At 46.2% G+C, this 18607-nt stretch overlaps 1 protein-coding gene across 4 annotated transcripts in view; it reads left to right on the top strand.

Annotated features, from left to right (window-relative positions):
• The window catches only part of SLC45A4 (solute carrier family 45 member 4), a 54344-nt gene extending 39289 nt beyond the window's left edge, over positions 1-15055 (top strand). For 3 of the 4 annotated variants that reach the window (XM_026058508.1, XM_026058507.1, XM_026058510.1), the window contains 6 exons: positions 120-308; positions 3353-3532; positions 5152-6227; positions 6340-6439; positions 7492-7703; positions 8476-15055. In XM_026058508.1, coding sequence (XP_025914293.1) covers positions 120-308; positions 3353-3532; positions 5152-6227; positions 6340-6439; positions 7492-7703; positions 8476-8838 — 2120 coding nt within the window. In that variant the 3' untranslated portion in view covers positions 8839-15055. The remainder of the gene's footprint in view (positions 1-119; positions 309-3352; positions 3533-5151; positions 6228-6339; positions 6440-7491; positions 7704-8475) is intronic. The other variant, XM_026058509.1, reaches the window with a different exon arrangement.
• Positions 15056-18607: the final 3552 nt, after the last annotated feature.

The raw sequence follows: 18607 nt of genomic DNA, 5'->3' as shown, positions 1-18607 counted from the left end.
GGAATTTATTATAGGTAAATTACTGCTCAGTTTTCAAAAGTGTAAGAAGATGTCGTGTATAAAGTAAAAAGCTTTGTGTGTACCACATAACCTTTAAATCATTTTTGTCTTTGTTTTAGGTCTTTCTGAACAATACTACAGCCTCACTTGGTTCCTTAGCCCTATCCTGGGCTTGATCTTCACTCCGCTTATAGGTTCGGCTAGTGACCGCTGCACACTGAGCTGGGGCCGCCGGCGGCCTTTTATTCTTGCTCTCAGCATTGGTGTCCTCTTTGGAGTTGCACTTTTCCTTAATGGCTCTGAGATAGGTAAATAATGAGGAAATCACCTGCGTATTTTTCTAGCGAACGTTATCTGAGTTAAGATTTTTATGTTAGAAGCAAAGATAATGATGTGCAGTTGATTAACTTATGTGTAAAGGCATTAGAAGTCTCTGCAACACTGCATTTGAGCTGTCCATCTTAAATGTTTTCATTCTTATTTGAAAGTTACAGTGCGGGACTAAGTATTGTGCAATCATAGCTGTAACTGTTAATACAGAGTTATTAATACAATGGTTGCCAGCATAATGTTTGCAGTTGCTGAGATGAATTTGGTCAATCCTTGACATGGGAAAATTGTAGCAACCTGTTCACAGGGAAATGTTTCCTGTTGTGATCCATTTTCCCTTTAATGCATATCTGGCAACACATCCTGTTTCCAGCATTATTTCAAAAATTATCTTTTCACTTTTTCTTGTTCTTTTCTTAGACCTGGTATTGAAAAAGCCCAGAACACGGTTAATATTTGTTTATCAAAAACTATGTGGGAAAATAATTTTTCCTGAGCCCCCATCAAAGCTGGTAAAAATAGTTTCCCTTGAACGTAGTTTACTACAGAACTTAATCTACAATCTAAGACTCTTTGTAAATTTAGCGTAGGAGAGGTGACAGCAAGTACATTTGGGGAAATGTTACATCATGGTTGGTCTGATGCAAATGAAAGGAACTTAGCACCTAGTAATATCCTCTTGGCTCTCTTTTTTGGGTTAGATGCAGCTCTATTGTGAAAAAGTTTTACTAATTCAGGGAAATGAGTGGAACATTACCTTGGCTTAGCACATTAGCTTTTCAAAGCCAGACTGAGATGCCATATGATAGCTTTTAATTTTCTGCAAATCGCAGTGGACAAACTGTTCCAATTAATGACATTTAGCTTATGTTTTTTGAACTTAGCCAAGCAGTAAGTATGAATGATCTGAAATTGGTATCGTATGGTATCATTTGTACTTTGTTATTGTTGTCTCTGCTCCAAGACCTATCCCTCCTCCAGCAGATGTATGCAAAATGTTAGATTGCAGCCCTGGTACAAGATTTTACTTGATAGCAAGCTCTTACTTCCACACATTATCTAGGTCCGCAGCCATTGATACTAACAAGCAAAGCTAATACAGAGCTTATATTTTATTTGGAAGTATCTCACCTTCTAATAAATTAGCACAAAATATTGCTTTCAGTTTTCCTAGTTCTTTGTTACACAGTAAATGCAGTCTATTGCATTGCTTTCTAGAAAACCTACATTTTTCAAAAAGCGCTGTGCTACTTTTGTCCAATGAAAAGTCTTTAAAAGACAGAGGTTGTTGCAGTGCGCTGAGAAAGTGAGCTGCATTCTTTAGGTTTCCATTCCTGGGATGTGGCTGTAGTAGATTTTGAAAGAATACCCTATCCTCTTCCAAGAGAGCTTGGGGTGAACTCAGGTGAGAGCTATTGGTCTTCTGTAGACCTATTTCCATACTAGAAGATGCGGATTTGCCACTAACATTCAGTTCACATCATCAGATATTAGCCATCTGATCTAGCATTTAGAGCAAAAGCACAATATGCTAAAGCAATATTAGTCTCTCTTTAATTGAACTTTGCTAAATGGTGGCTTGTGCCACTTTCAGAGAAAAAAGACATTGCTTACCAGACTCTCACAAAGGGGCTATCTAGAAGTTTCCAGAAAAAAGGCCTCGTTTGTAACCAGGTTTCCTTCTAGATGGACCTTGTATTTTTTTTCACTGTATGTCTTCTTCCCATTGTATGTTCACACTTTCCTATCCTTAGTCTCCAGCTACTTGCACTCCTAATTTCAGCTTGGGACTACAGGAGATGCAACAAAACTGAGATGATGGTTGTATGATACCCTTTTATGATACCCTTTTTCATAACCTGGCCTCTGGCAATGGGAGTCTTGGGGAGCGGAACAAGGAGCACAAGAGTGTGCTACAAGAGTGCTATTGAAAGGTTTCTCCAGCCCCAGGACTAATACCAGCATGTCCATCCAAGGAGTCCACTTGTGTATAGACCTTGTCTAACTGTTGTTCTCTCCACCATACGCACTGTTCAGGTTTTCTACAGCTCTAAAGCACTGACACTGTAGATGCTTTCAGATGTAAGAAAACTGTTTTCAGCCTATTGTGGAACACTAATAAACTTCTTCAGCATTCAGAAGACTTGGTATAAATGAATGCTGAATATGCAGGAATCATAGTGCTTGAGGTTTAGATGATTTTTAGTGGCTTACCTAGTTCATCTCTTTCCATAACCATTTTCATCCGTTATGTTAATGGTTTGAACGGTATTGTGCATGTGTAACATCTAAATTTCTCTGATTCAAGAAATTCATGCTTTTGCAAATGCTTTGTTCTTTGAAAATTCTCCAGCTAAATACTAATGCTGCTTTTCTACTCTGTAGACAAAAAGTACTTCATCCCATGCTATCAACAGAAGCTGGACTGATGCTTTATGTGATGACCTATAAATACCTTCACGTCGCTTCATCTTTAAAAGTTTYGTTTATAAAAGTGATCTAGAAAACTGAAAGTTTAAGAAAAGCAGATAGGGAGTTGGGGGGGGGGGGTAAATTCTACTTTCTCCTGTTGTACTGCAGTCCATTTCACATTAGGCACCATGTGAAATGTCAGGAATGCTGCCAGCAGCAGTTACCTGTGTTTGTAACTCCTAGATGTGGTACATARTTTTGCTTTTGGATGCTCTCCTCCCTCACCATGTTTATAAAAACAGCCTTCAACATTTAGAGAAAAATACGGGTGAGGAAAGTGAAATAATAACCAATGCTTTCAAAGGTTTAAGAGGTGCTTTAAAAATAATATTTTGAAAAATAAACATCAGTCTTACAAAAGTAAAAACGTATCTTCTGTCCCAGACCCTCCACGAAGCTCTGCCAAAGAATTGAAATTGCCATTTTATTCCGTAAAGGAATATTTCCAGTAAGTGTGTTGGCCACCTTTCTCTTAAGGAGATTATACTTGATTTGAGTAGTTTTCCCTTTTTGACTGAAATGCTCAGATTCCTCTTCTGTTTTTCCTCAGGTCTGGCTATCGGCGATGTCCCAGACAAGCAGCCCATTGGTATCGTTCTCACGGTGCTTGGTGTCGTGGTGTTGGATTTTTGTGCTGATGCAATGGAAGGGCCAATTCGGGCCTACTTGTTGGATGTGGTGGACAGTGAAGAGCAAGATATGGCCCTTAACGTCCATGCCTTTTCAGCTGGTATGTAGTTAATCGATGTGTCTTCTGCAGCTGTCACATCTTCCTGATGACCCAGTTGTGACTGAACTGATTTTCCCTGAACTCACTTCTCATTTTTTTTCATCTTTTGTCACTGCCGTTGCCTTACTAATACTGACGCTCCTAATGCTCTCTAGGAGAGAATATCKGTATGGACCATTGACCATAGCATAGTAAAAAGTACTTGTAAAATAAAAATATGATATAAAGGATAAGTACAAAGATCAAGTACCTTGGGAATAAAGTAACACAAGATGATGGCTAGCATTATAAAGTTTTTAAAGCACTTGGTTAAAATTAGGGCTTTTCAGCATTTGGTACTCTATAGCCAGAGTGGGATAGTCCCTACCATGAAGTTTAGACTGAGTAGACAAGACTGACAGAGCAGTAGCAAACTGGGGCAAAGTCTATTGCTATTTCTGTTAATCTTGATTTCTTGATATCAATGGAGTGGGAAATAGCAGTGTAACCTAAAAGACAATTTATCTTAGTACATCTGAAGTAGGTTTAAGTTCCTTTTCCCTTGTGCCACAAGTATTAAAAATGGACATTTCCATACTTGTTAATGAACCTCATATACATAGAAGTGTGTGAGAACAGGGCAATAACCTATAGACCTGACTGGTGGAGAGATTCACTACTGCACCATTCATCAGCTGTGCATTCTCATTCAAAGACATGAATCTGGAGAAGTATCCTTTAAACACTTAAGGCCCTACCTTTATTTCCCACTCSTTCCCCAAATGTGCGCCCTTGAGGCACTGCATCTCTTTTGCTCTGAAACAACTACGTTTTTCAGTCCTTATGTGCCATAACCCATTCCCCTCTTGAGGCTGAGGAAGCAGCAGCCTATCTCCTGGTGGGTCCCTTCTCCTGCTCCTCCTGTTGATTGGCAACCCTCTCTCTTAACCAGTCTCCCATGGCACCAGCGCAGGTTTAGGTTGCTGCCTCTGTTGTTCACCCCTTCTCAGTAYAGCTCAAAGGTGTGGAGTTTCAGATCCTTGCAACAGTAGCCCCAATAATCAACAAGATGCTTTAGTGCAAAGCTGTGTTTATTTAATGTTTTTTCTTTTTTTGGACCCATGAAAACCCCGGGGGCCTCACATATTGGTCATGCAGCTCTCAGGTTGTTCCTGAAAAGGCTTTGTTTCACAAGGAAGGCACATTACCAGGAAAAAAAAAAAAAAAAGGGACTAATCCTGCTTGTGTGATCTTGGAGTTTATCTTAAACTGCAAACCCCAAATGAATTTAAATTTAAATTTAAATTTGATTGAGGTTGTCTGATTTAAGAAACTCCCTTTTCTTTTTTTTCACTTTATTATTGGCAGTCCAAAAGCTGTGTCCTACTTGAACTATTTTTAAATTTAAGCTGGGTGATCCAAGAGTCCCATGAAAACCACAGTTTAGAGTCAACAATGGTGTTCCCAGGATTGCTTTGCCTCCAGTCAGAAGCTAGTACTTGTTATGAAAAGAGAGATCTTTTGGAACATCTGAGTTAACTGAGAGTGGAAAGGAGACTTGTCTGTCAGGTTGAATGTGGTTTTGGGGCATTTTGGGGCTGTTGCCTGTTATGTGACAAAACTCCTTTATCTCTCCGCAGGTCTTGGGGGAGCAATCGGTTACATGCTAGGAGGGCTGGACTGGACACAGACCTTCTTGGGTAGTATTTTTAAATCTCAAAAGCAAGTCCTTTTCTTCTTTGCAGCCATCATTTTCTCTGTCTCYGTTGCCCTCCACCTTTTTAGCATTGAAGAAGAGCAGTATAACCCTCAGCAGGACAGGATTGATGAGGAAGGAGACACACTTTCTAGCGTGAAATTCAGCAGTAGTCTCCCCCCTCTGAATCGACTGAATGTAATTAGTGAGGAAGATCCATACGGAACCTCTATATTCCACGATGAGGTTCAGTCAGAGCATGATCTCAATATGGAGTTCCTCGAGGTGAACATTGTAAGAAGTAAGAGTGACTCTGTTCTGCACATGCCTGATGCTACATTGGAAATTGAATCAGAGCTGCTTTTTCTGCATGACATCGAACCCTCAATTTTTCAGGATGCTTCATATCCAAACACTCCCCACAACACCAGCCAAGAGATCATGAAGTCCAAACTCAACCGCCTGTCTGCTTTCCTCAGGGACAATGAGAAAGAGGAGGAAATGTTGCTTGATAATCACTTAAATGAAGATAAAGTCCCAAACGCAAATGGCTCCCTACCAAAAGAGTTCCTCAACGGACACGCTAGAATCGGCATGAAGCAATCTAGYACTTCAAATTCCATGCGAAGGCGAAGGCACATGTTCTACCGTCAGCCATCCTACACCTTCTCGTACTATGGCAAAATAGGCTCTCACCGCTATCGTTTTCGTCGGGCCAATGCCATCGTCTTGATAAAGTCCTCGCGCAGCATGAACGATATCTATGACATGCAGAAGCGGCAGCGGCAGAAGTGCAGACACAGGAATCAGAGTGGCGCAACAAATTCAAGTGGAGACACAGAGAGYGAAGAAGGGGAGACTGAAACCACTGTCCAACTCTTGTGGTTGTCAATGCTAAAGATGCCAAAGGAGCTGCTGAGAYTGTGCGTTTGTCACCTCTTAACTTGGTTTTCAATCATTGCTGAAGCTGTGTTCTATACAGATTTCATGGGGCAGGTCATCTATAAAGGTGATCCAAAGGTAAGAGAGCAGAGTTGTGTTACCACTGGCAGATCTGCTTATAGTTCCTCATTTCCGAGATGTGCTGATTAAAAGCCAATGACTTTGCTTTTGATTTTGGGTTTGTTTGCAGGCCCTTTCTAATTCAACTGAGTTACATAACTATAATGCTGGAGTTCAGATGGGATGCTGGGGACTGGTAATTTATGCTGCTACTGCTGCCGTTTGTTCAGGTAAGAGAGTCTGCACAACTGGACAGTGGAATGAACCTCGTAAACATATTGCARAATAAATTATATTACATAAATGTATTGTTTTGCTTCAGTTAGCATCCACCTCCATGTTTGGGGCGATGGTTAATTTGCAAAAGCATTTCACATGGTCGTAATGGGAGAGCCTCCTTTAAGAATCAGTATAAAAAACTCCCTTCAAATACAGAGGTGGACATATGAAAAGGTCTGTTGAGTGGCATAAAGCACAAAATCATACCTAATGATATTGAGTGGCATTTAGCTAGTCATCAGTAAACTAGAATTATGCTTGGTCAAAAAAAAAAAAAAATCAAGCTTATGTAAGAGAGTTTTTAAAAGCAAAATTAATATATTTCTGAGACAAGAAGCTTAAAGTCTATTTCTTGCTCTCTAATAACAGCTAAACCAACCATGGACCTTAGCAGTAACATTTAGGCTTGGAATATAGACTCTAAAATTCAGAGCTTTTGGTGCACTTGAATTCTGCCTTTTGCAGCCCATGTGCAAGCATGTTTCTACAGATCGGCGTCATGGGGACTGCCTCTTTGGTGAATCGTTTCAAAACAAAGTCCAGACAGCTTGTTTCTAAACGCAAACCGAAATGTGGCTATAAAATTGAATTATCTAATCATTTCATTTGACAAATGTGTTTGCATTAGATACAGAATCCACTCTGTGGTCAGAGCTTAGAGCATATCTGCATTGTTAAATTAATAAATAGATAGCATTAATTAACACACCCCAACTGAGTGGACCAGGACACATTTGAGCCTTGAAGCACCGAGTTCTGCTCCAAGTTTTGCCACAGCCTTGTGGCGTGGCTCTCGGCAAGTCTCTGAACTCACGTCTGTTCCCCTGTCCCTGGAGTGGCGACACGTCCTATCCCAGTGAGGACTGAGCTGCGCCGCTGAGACACACCGAACACCCAGAGCGCGTCCAAGTCCTAAACAGCATATCGAGCTGTCACGGTCACGTCGTACCATAAAACTTCACCGAGTAAACTGATACTTACCTTTTGTTCTCAATCTCTGCAGCGTTGTTGCAGAAGTACTTGGACAACTATGACCTTAGTATAAAAGTCATCTACATCCTGGGCACGCTGGGTTTTTCTCTTGGCACTGCAGTGATGGCTATGTTCCCCAACGTGTACGTCACCATGATAATGATCAGCACCATGGGAATAGTCTCCATGAGTATCTCCTACTGCCCCTACGCGCTTTTGGGACAATATCATGATATTAAACAGGTACGTGAAATATATTGATCGAGGCAGAGCGTTCACGTTTCTCTGTAGATCAAAGTGACAAAATGGATTTAGTACATCCAGTTATCTGAGATATCTGCTTTGTTGGGACACGGGCCAAGAACAGATTAGTGCTTGAGAGTAAACAGCAGGGTCATCGTTGCTTTACCCTGTGCTGAGGTGTAAAAGGATTTGAATGCGTGTGAAATAATTACCGAAATATTTACTGTGTGCATGGTTGTTGCTCCTGTTTCGTACAGGTGTTACATTCGCGTTAGTGAGGCTCTTAGCAGTTTTTTAGATAGAGCGGTGAGTCTAGAATGCAGCTATGGGTTTGGCAAGTTATAAGGCAAACTGATTCTCCCGGAAACGAGGATGGCTTTACTTTCCAGTTTTTAGCACTGCTATGTTTCAGCTATAAATTCATCAGGGATCRCTTATTTTAACATGTTTCTGCATGGGGATTGGGAGGGAGATTCCTTTTTAAGATCACAGGAACAATTTCCGCCAGTGATTTCATTGAAATTTTTTTGCAAAACCTAATTTTGGGGCCAAGTTCAAGCTAGGAGTGCCCCAGTAAATACCTGTCTCTTGGTGTAAATAAGAGGGCTGTTGAAACGGAGGCTGTTGCTCTGGACATACATAGCCTGCATGATGCCCAAGGATGGCGTAAAGGCAACCACATGGCTGAGAAATTTCGGGAAGATACTAGTGYTCAAACATCTGACGTCATCCTTCGTTTTGTCTTCTAACACGTATTTCTTGTCTCTTTCAGTATATTCACCATAGTCCCGGGAACTCAAAGCGAGGATTTGGCATAGATTGTGCTATTCTGTCGTGTCAGGTTTACATCTCCCAGATCCTCGTGGCCTCTGCGCTTGGCGGCGTGGTGGATGTGGTTGGCACGGTCAGAGTCATTCCCATGGTGGCTTCGGTGGGATCCTTCCTGGGTTTTTTGACAGCAGCGTTCTTGGTGATTTACCCCGAAGTCAATGAAGAGCCAAAGGAAGAACAGAAAGGAGTCGGCCCTCCAGAGACCGCCCAGAGCAACGGCACCAACGCCGAGAAGCCAACCGTTCTGAAGCTCACGCGCAAAGGGGCCGCCGCGCCGGGGCTGGAGAGCGAGTCCGCCGTGTGAGGCCATCACTCATCGTTCACACACATTCCAGGGAGTGCAGGTGCAGGATCAGGAACCCCTTTTTTTTTTTCCCCAAGAGAACAAATTAGGATCTTCAGTTCTTGTAGCTAAATTTGCAGAAAATTGCAGGCAGTTTCGTGCAAAAATGTAAATGAAATTCTGTAGTCCCTAATATAGGTTTGAACAGGTAGCTATGATGCTAATTGCTTTCTCTACAACTTAGAAATGTCATTTCTGAACACTTTTTTATTAAGAATACATTTAGATTTCAAATAAGTTTTATTAATCTGCATGATTCTCACAGTGTATACAATTAGCAGTTAGAAAAAATAAGTTTTTGGCCGTTTTTAAACTAACTGAAAATGGAAGCTATCTTGACCTATAGTCTCTTGCTCTTTTTGTCTGAACATTTCAGATTTCATTAGTACAGCACCTGAATCAAATGCTTAGACATCTTGATCGATCTTTTCCATAAGCACGATGATATTGGTCCGACAGCTACAGTTCGTTAACGTTAATTTTAGACTTCATGTTTTTGTTGGTGCAATTGCTACAGAAAAGTTTTACTTGCAATCGTTTTCAAGACAAACAAAAGCAATTACTGCGGTTTCTAAGAAACTGCTGTGAATTCTTTTAGTCGCACTGTTCAACAGCTACTCCCGAGTCTGCTGCTTGTTGGGAATGGATAGCCCTGGGTGCGTGACGTGAACCGTAGCTGGAAGTAGCAGCAGCTGGGAAGGTGATCAGCACTCGCAGGTATTTCTAACACGTGCTGAATTTTGTGAATGTCATTGGAACACGCTGTGACAATTTTTAGCTGGGAGTTTTGCGTGCCGGTGAACTTTGGGGTTTTCTCGGCATTTAAAGCCGATCGTCTCTGGATGAAGCTGCCGCGGAGAAGGGCGTCTCTGGGGCCAGCTTCACGGAGCGGGGTGTGAGGAGTCTCTGGAGTGGGGAAAGGAAGTTGATGATTAATTGCACTTTTTACGGTCCTTTTACCTTCCGGCTGGGAACGCAGCAGCCCAGGTAAAGGCGCAGTGTCAGTACAACAAGGTAAACCGAAGGCCTACCTCTGTAACGTCGTGGCATGGTCTGGTTGCATAAAAATCTGTGTCAGAAACAGTTTTTAGGCCTTAAAATTCAATCCGCTAGCACGCGTTGCTGTTCCAGTCCCTGCATTGGAGGGACTGTAGGCTGGAGCTCTCCTGAGCTGCTCTACCAATTTCGTCAGCGCAACCTCCGTACCCCCGTCCTTGGTTCAGGACGTAGCTGCCGTGCAAAGACGTTTTCCGTGAAGAGCTTAAAAGAGCGATGCTAATCTCATTTAAAATATTTTTGGGATCACTAGCAGTGCCCCAGTAGACAAAGCTCAGAGATCCAGCAGCCAGTGAAGGCAACTTTAGAAACCGAACTTCCAGTTGTTGTCTAAGAAGTGTTTGTGACGCTATTTACTCGTTTTTGCATGGACCTACCAGCTGCAGTCAATCCATGTGGTAAACAGACAAATCACAGCTCGCTGCAAGATTTCTGCCGCCTCAAACTTCTTATACCGCAGTACTTTAAGGTGCATGTGTAAATCATGCTGCAATATATTCATTCAGAAGAAAAATATATATTTCAAAATGAAAAGCAGTTTTTAATAAATTACTTGAATCGTCAATGTATTTAAGAAATATGTATGTTTTGGTATGTTTGAAGTTAACGCGCAGTCTTGGCCGACGTCACTGATGAGTTCCTGGTGGCCTACGTGTGTTTCTAAGCTGAAGGCTTTCGGTCAGTACTAAAGTCCTGTGCTGTCAAGGGTGGCGATGTTGTTTTTAGGCCGGTGAAATTTCAGAGCGCTAAAGTACACGTGATCGCACAGGGCTTTTTTTTTTTTTTTCCAAGTGTCTCAAGAAAGTCGTTTTTCTTTAAGGTGAATATTTTTTATTTAGAACACATACTGTGAACTGTGTTCAGACAGGGGAATAATACTACTGAAGAATATAAGACCTTACGGAAGAAATCAGTTGCGAGAAATACTTTAACTGAACTTCTGCAGTGCATTTTATCATCTCAGTTACATTTAATATATTCTGGTGATATTCATATATAACAGAAATGAGTGTTGTATTTCACCCTATAACTGGCATTCTTGTAAAATATAAACTGAGTTAGACGTTTTAAAGTGGCTTTAATATTTTATTTTTAAACCTTTTTTGAAGATTCTGCTTTTGGTTAGACGAACGCTGTCAAGTATCCCTTCTTTTAACCTCCGTTTCTCGAACGGTTCTGCTACGGCGTGAAAACCTGCGTCTCCCTGGTCAGCGCCAGCCTTGCCCTTTTCCCCACCGCCGGCGAGTTGCGTCGATCGCGAACGCRGCTTTGGATTCGCGTCGCTCCGCGTAGCAGCTCCTTAAGCCCAAACAACCTTTCGCAGCACRAGCGAGCGAGCCGCGGTCCAGCTCTGGGGAGGGACGAGGAGCTGAAGCTCCCTCTTGCGACCCAGCCGGCAGAGGGAAGGTAAAACCGTTTGGGGGCGATGAGATCACGCGTATTTGTTTCGCTTCCTCCGAACGGGCCGTTCGGATCCGTGTTCGGGGTCGTTTACGGGGCTGCTCGATTACCGTTTGTAACGCGTGAACACGCGCGCTGCTTTGGAGCAGGAAGTTGTATTTCACTCCCCTGCGAAGCCGAAGGAAATAATTATCCATTGTAAAGGCTCCCGAGYGTCTGTAGTGCCGCCAGGAGAACGYGCGGTGGGGAGCCCCTGCCAAAGGAGCTCCTCCCGCGCCGGGGACCGCAGCTCTGCCGCCGCGGGCCCTCGCCGGGGACGGTGCCGGCGATTCGTCGTGCTAATGCCACGTTTCCCTCGAGTTTGAGAGGTTTCTCCTTCGAGCCCCGTCGCTTCTCAGGGTAGGGTGGGCGTTCCCTTACTTCTGCACGTGTCCCTCGCCTTCTCCTTTGATGCAAAAAAGACTTCCTTTTTTATTTTCTTTTCTTCAATCGCATCCAAAAGGTAAAGTATTAGATTTTATATCTTCTTGCAGAAATGAAGGGGGAAGAAGAGAGTCGAGGGGGCTGTTTTTACTTCCGGGGACAATAAGTATCGTTTCAGGTTTGCCAGTTTGATCCCACGTGCTCCATCTCTTTGCGTCTTGCCTGCAGCAGGTTTAAGGTTTGGCGATTGACTTCTGCGTTGCTCTGTTCTCTAAACGGTTTTCCAGGCTCTGCCGCGGTCTTTCTAGCGACACATAACGCCTCTGATATTGGACACCGTTAGTGCTCGGATTCGCGAGTGCTGAAGGAGAACTTCGTAGCGGGTAAGCCGCACGCCTGGAAGTAATTTTGCATTAAAGCAGAGAAGCTCAAACGCAACCRTTTTGGTGGGCGTAGTGCGGACTTTGCACCGTCGGGTTGTCGTAGAGGCCGGCCGGATCTGAACTGTGTGTGGATGGCAATTTTGGATTACAGAAGCAATAATTTCTTAGGGATGTTTCCCTTCCTGCTGGTTAGTTGACCTTCCTAGAGATTTATTACCTGAACAGCCTTGTAATAGTGTGAATCGGGCCATTAGCTAGCGCTGGTGGTAAGCAGAGCTCTGGGCAGATGTGGGTTGTTCAGCGTCGGGAGGGAARAAGCCGGTGAAGCCACCAGAAGTTAGTACTCTTTGAAACACCTCGTGTCCCTTTCCCCTTCCGTGCAGAGCCTTTTTTAAGTACATATTCCCCACTCAGAGGGCTGAGGAGAGGTGGCTGTGAACGTGGCCTCCTGGTCTCCTTGTAAGCACCAATCCTGCCCGTGGAGCCAGGGACACAACGGGCYGCGAGCTCCTTGCAGAGCTGGCGTGCAAGCGGGGCTCGGCCTCTCTCCTTCCTCTCCCGTCCCATTTAATTCCCGCACGGCAACGGCAACAACGGCGATTTCGTTGCCAGATCCCTCCTTAAAAGCCTCCTTTCACCCCATCAAAACCCGTCCCCAGCTGCTCGTCCTTGGTGTGTGGTGAGCCTGGCCTTGGGCTAATGTCCTCCGTGATCCGGGGGAGGACTTCCACAGCCACCGGTGGCTTCGTTGCATCCGTTCGCCGCTCTGCGGGTTGACGTCGCGTTCGCGAGTAGAAGGTGGAGAAAGTTGAATTTTATTAGCGGCACCGCGTCCGGCGCCCGGTCGGGCAGGAAGGGAGAGCAGGGGAACGGCCGCGCGCAGCCGGTGGCTTCCTGCCCAGAAGCGCGGCTCAGCGGTCCGAGTTGGGATTTTGGTGGTCGTTCACGTTTTCGGTCGTTTCCATTTTTGCAGAGACAAGTCGCTGGGTTGTGCCACGTTCTGTGGTTGCGCGTCTACGATGACTTGTAGTTTGATCGCTGAGGTTTAGATGCGTGTGTGTATATGTGGCTGTGTGTACGTATATATATATATATATATATATATATATATATACGCGCTGTTCAGGCCAAAATATGATGATGATGATGATGATGATTTGATGGCTGTACGCTCTTTGTCACTGTACTCCACAACGTTTTCGACCAAGTTCTTCCAGTTTTTCCCTCGTCCCAGGCCCACGCGACACAAGCTCAGCTATAAATATATATCCCGTTTGAGTGACTAAGTGAAATCCTGCATGGTTTTCTGAGCACATGTAGCAGCTTCGGCATCTGAAGTATCTATTGTGAAGGAGAAGTTGGTTTTRTTTGCAGCTGTTTTGTCCTTGTTTTCTTTTAATAGGCCAAATAAATACAACGAACACCAAATGTTGCACAGAAATGGTATTAATGACTGTGTATAAGAAATACCAAATTTTATTTTTCTTTGCAGGAACTTTATGGTCGCGGATAGTCCTCTAGCTGTTATTCTTCCTTGAACCACAAAGCTGAAAGTTTGTAAAAATTGCATTGAAAATGGTCATTTTCTTACAAAGTTGAGCTACCCAAAGTTTGCTGGCTCTCATGTTGCATCCAGAACAAGCGATTTGCAAAGGCAAGCTGCAAACGCTCAAATTCAAATGACATTTTAGTTTAGGGGGTCAGCAGTTTGGACAGTTTTAGGAAATGGTATTAGATARTAACGAACAGGCTCAACTGTCTTTTCGTAATATGGCGCTAACAGATGACTTCAGCCTGTCAGGGCAGCCAGGTCTGGCCATTAGGATGTTCAGTTTTTCCTGCGATTTAAATTAAGATCATATCCTGTCAAACTGATGGGAATTTTTGTCCCTCTGTGTTTCCGCAACCCAAATAGCCCTGCAGCCAACCTGTCTTTTAACCTTGCCTTGCCGGTCCTGCGGAGAGCACGGAGGAACGGGAGCGGGGCCGGCTCGAAGCCGACTCGTTTGCYGCAGAAGTTACAGCAATTCAGCCGCGAGCGTTTTCCACCCGCGTAACGACACCCAACTAAAATTAAGAGGTTTTCGATGCCTTTTTTTGACCTGCGAAAGTTTTAGAGGAAACCCAGCGCCTTGGTTCGATGTGACGTGCCCTGAGGCGTTCTCCTGAAATTGGGAAGCTGTGGGTAGAGCTGATAGGAGCGTAGCCTCGCTTAACTAGTCCTTAGCCTTATTTCGTCTGCACCTATTCAATACTCAGCGATAGCCAAATTGTAGCTAATAGCCCCAAAGCTAGAAAGCCTTCCCGCTCCGCAGATCGGCAGTTCCCAGGTTTGGTTTGGTTTTCTGATGTAACATGAACACTAAGCCCTTTTGGTAGCCAAATGACCAGCTTATTTTAAATGCCTCATATTAATAGAAAGCTGCATATAGGCATCTCATAGCGGAAAAAGAAAAAAAAAAAAAAAGAATATTTAGTTCCTTTGTGAACTGGCCATATGACAACTACTTTTTTATCAACTTATTAAGTTGGGGCACTATAATAGCTCTTGCTGAGTTTAGCAATGTTTATAAGCATGTGTTAAACACATAATGTTAAGTTTTATGAGGAAAAAGGGATAAAGAAAAGTAATGTCACAGATGAATGTTTGAGTGAGTAGACGGCATAATGTATGTATGTTTTTTATTTCTACACTGTTGAGCTTGTTTTCTGTTTTAAAAGTAAGAAAAAAGAGATTTGTTGCATGAGAACTGTTTTATTGTGTTCCGCACTTTCTGTTCTTTTTGTATAATCTTGATTTTTTTTTTTCATTTACGCGTAGAAAAAATCAATTTAGAAGTATTCTGCTCCACGTTACATTGTGTTCCGATCCGTTGTTCTGAAGTTCGATCTTAATAAACATTTCAGTAAGAGTCTGTGGGTCGTGTCGCCGTGTTGTTTTGCGCGGCGCTTCGGCAGCGGCACGAGCCCCTTCTGAGGACGCGGGTACTTGGTGCTGGGGACGACGCGGAGGGCTGCGCCGCTTCCCGCGGCTGAACTAGCGTTTACAAAAACGCCRCCTCCGAGTGTTGGCGTGATCACCGGCGAGACGAAGCGGAGAAGATGCCGCGGGGCGCTTCAATTGCCGGGGCCGAGGGGCTTTAGGTAGGYGGACGGAGGTGCCCGCTCCCGCCTTCGGCAGCCCGTCGGCCGGGTTTCGCTTCTCGGCTCCGCGGCGGCGCGGGATCCTCAGCACGGCAAGGCCGGGAGGGTTTGGGGGGGAAACGGGGCCAGCTTTGGTTTGGAACTAGACGCAAGGAGCTTATGGAGAAACCGGTTCGTATACAAACTGATTAACCGCTTGGGCTTTGCCAATGAGGAGACAGGGAAAAACCCAAGGGACTTCTATATCGGGTTACAAATGCCAGCTGGCAGGGTTGAACTTGGAGCCTGAAGATCGCTGTTGTCTTGCTTTAATTTCCAGCAGTTTATYTGATGAATTCGGTCTGTGGCTGCTTCTTCTGTAGGGACTCGTTCAGAAGCGGTGCCAGCAGGCCAGAGAAGCTGAGGCCCCCACAGCCTGCAGGTCATTTTTGGCTACCTACAGCCCAGAGGGGCTCTTTTCTCATCAGAGCTGCAGGTTCTGGAATAAGGGAAACCATAAAAATGTAATAAATCTGACTTCCAGCCTGAGCTCTGGCTTTGCTTTTCTACCAGCACCGAGGGGAAACTGTGGGTCTTGTCCCACCTGGGAAGGAGCCTCTGCAGATACCTGCAGAAAAGCCGCAGGAGGGTACGAGACTCTCCTCCTCACTGCCGTTTGTCCAGGCTGGAGCTCACCAAGTGCTGCTTCCCATTGGTGTCCATGTTTCTTCATTGTCTCTCCCGGGACGAGGTGTTTGGACATGCCTGGGGTTGCAAGTGCCCTCTGGGCTCTCATCTTCTCTGTGGGTGCCTCTGATCACCTGATGGAGCCCAAATTGAAGTGGGCATTAAGTGACAGCATCTGTCCCAGCCACTGGGATCTCCTAAGTCGGCAGGCGCAGGAGACCCCCTAAAAGCCGTAGGGGTGTTAGCGAGGCTGGGCTGGTTGGTTGGTGGCCCCTATCGCGCGCCCCTGTCTGCACGGGCCCTGGCGGAGCTGCTTGGTGGGAGCCTGGAAGGAGAAAAAGCTGAGAGAGAGGGAGAGGCCGGGGCAGCCCTCCGCCTCCGCCGTTTCCTTTGCAGCGACAGGCGGGATGTGCCAGGAAAATGCCCTTGGGGCGAGCGGTGGGAAGYAGGAACCTCCCCGGTGCTGTCATTGCTGCCAGTGATCCTCCAGCGCGGAGGGGAGGCGAGAAGGTGCATTGTCCGGCTCCGTGGAAAAGTGACTCATCCCRCCGATAGCGGCTTGGCGGGCGCCCCAGCCCCGGCTGACGTGATACGAATGGGCCCGGCCCCGGGAACGGCAGGTCCGTCCTCGCAGGGCGCCGGGCTCCGGGCTCGCCGGAGCGTGCCGAGGAAAGAGCGCCTGCGTCACTCCTCCCAGCTATTGTCCCAATTCAATGCGGCTGCTGCAAAATAGCTCGCAGCGGCCTTGGAGCGGCTGGGAACGCGGCGGAGAGGAGCCTGCCCTGCCGCTGCCCCCCGCTTTCCACGCTGTCCCCAGGACGGGCCGAGCGCAGCCCTCTGCCCCCCCACTTCTGCYGAAGCGCCCTGGAGCTCCCCGTCCCCCCAAGGACACCTACCTGGGCCCTCAGCCCCAAAACGGCGTCAGCCCCCAGCTCAGCTCTTGGCCAGAGCCATGGGGCGAGGGCCGGCCACGGTGGGGCACGCTGCGTCCTCGGGCAGCAGCGGGGGGAGGGAGGGAGCCGGGAAGGGAAGCGGCYCTTGGGCCGATCGTGGGAACGCGCAGCCCTCGTGCCGGCAGCCTTTCCCAGCACCGCGGGGCCCTGGGCTGATGCGGAGGGCGAGCAAATAGCATCAGGGTGGCAAAGGAGGCGGCAAGGGCAGAGCAGAGCTGTCATGCCGATGGCAAAACRGGGGCTTCTCCTACCAACAGAGCCACCGCACCGGCAGCCCACGAACCGCGGGCTGAACCGCAGCGGCAGAGGCCGTGTCGGCCCCGCTGGCCCTCGCTGCCCGCCCGGATCCTGGCTCTCCCAGCGGCTCCCACTGCTGCAGCGCGCGCGGGGCTTTCTAAGGCCAAACACTGCCATCCGCCGGTTCGAAAACTCAACAGCAAAAAAGGAGCGACCAAATTTAACCTCGAACTTCATCTGGCTGCCAGAAAAACTGGGCAATGCGTCAAGCAGCGCCGGGAGGCCAGGCAGTGGCACGGCTGGACCGAGCTGGGGCGGGAGGCATGGGGCACGGCTGGCTGCCCCCGCGGGGGCAAGAGTGTGTGTTCGGATGGGCCACTTGCCACATCTGTTTGCCTGCGAGCAGCCTCTTACAGCTCAGAAGGACTCTGCCGCCTCTCCCGGAGGAGGTTGGTGTTAAGCTGAACGGAGACAGGTAGAAGAGCCAAAACCGCTCTGGGCAGCAGAAGACAGAACTAATGTCTAGCTCCGATGCCGGCTGGAAGGAGGCAGCAGCTCCGTCTGGTGGCTCAATAGGATATTTTTCAAAAAAATTTTGCAGAAACCTATACAATTCCAAGCCCCGGTGAATAACACAGGCAGTAACGTCTGTTTTCTGCTTGTACAGCAACCTCCTAGTGTCCTCTGAGCACTGCTGGCAGGATAGGAAACTCAATCACGGGTAGAGTATTGAGTAAACCCACCTGACCCTCCTCTTCCCACCAGGCGAGACAGCCCAAGCTGCTGTTCTGCTACTCCAGGCACGTGTACTGGGGGATTTGGGGTTGTTTTAGTTATCTACAAGGGTTTTTGTTCCTCAGGGTTTTGGTCGATGTGGTTAAACTGTCCTCTCCGCTGATGGGCAGCTGCCCTAGCAGCAGCTGGCATTATAGAAAGGAGTATTTTAAAAAGGAGACATCATTGCTTCAATAAATCGCACTGAAGTCCTTTTTCAATAAAAGACGATTACACACATCCAAGGGCATCTGCCCTGCTCACGAGCTGGTTCTCAACAGGTTGAGAAGGCAAAGGCAGGTCTGAAACCCTCTGCAGATGTGAAAATGAAGGCAAGGGCAGGCAGGCAGGCGGCGAGTTGGTGCATAGCAGGGAGATCTTTGCACCAACTGAAAATGCATTAGCAGCTCTTGCGTGTCTCTGGGCAGAGAAACCTTTTAATTCAGTAAATAATTCATTTCACTTACCAGCTGCTCAAGAAGAAAAKGAGGAACCGGAAAGTTACAGATGAGGGGCTCAGTGGAGGACACAGCAGCAGCAGAAGCTGTTTTTAGGAAGGAGAAAATGAAGATGATTGATTGATTGATAGAAAAATCCAGGCAAATCTCCCTGTAGTACATACAAAGAATGCGAGTCAATAGTACAAATCTTCATTCTTGTATTGAATTATACCAAAAAAAAAAGAACATGGTA

This window comes from Apteryx rowi, unplaced genomic scaffold, assembly GCF_003343035.1.
Source record: "Apteryx rowi isolate R43461 unplaced genomic scaffold, aptRow1 scaffold_148, whole genome shotgun sequence".
Taxonomy (NCBI): domain Eukaryota; kingdom Metazoa; phylum Chordata; class Aves; order Apterygiformes; family Apterygidae; genus Apteryx; species Apteryx rowi.
The sequence above is the reverse complement of the archived record's forward strand: the minus strand, read 5'-3'. Positions and strand labels throughout refer to the sequence as shown.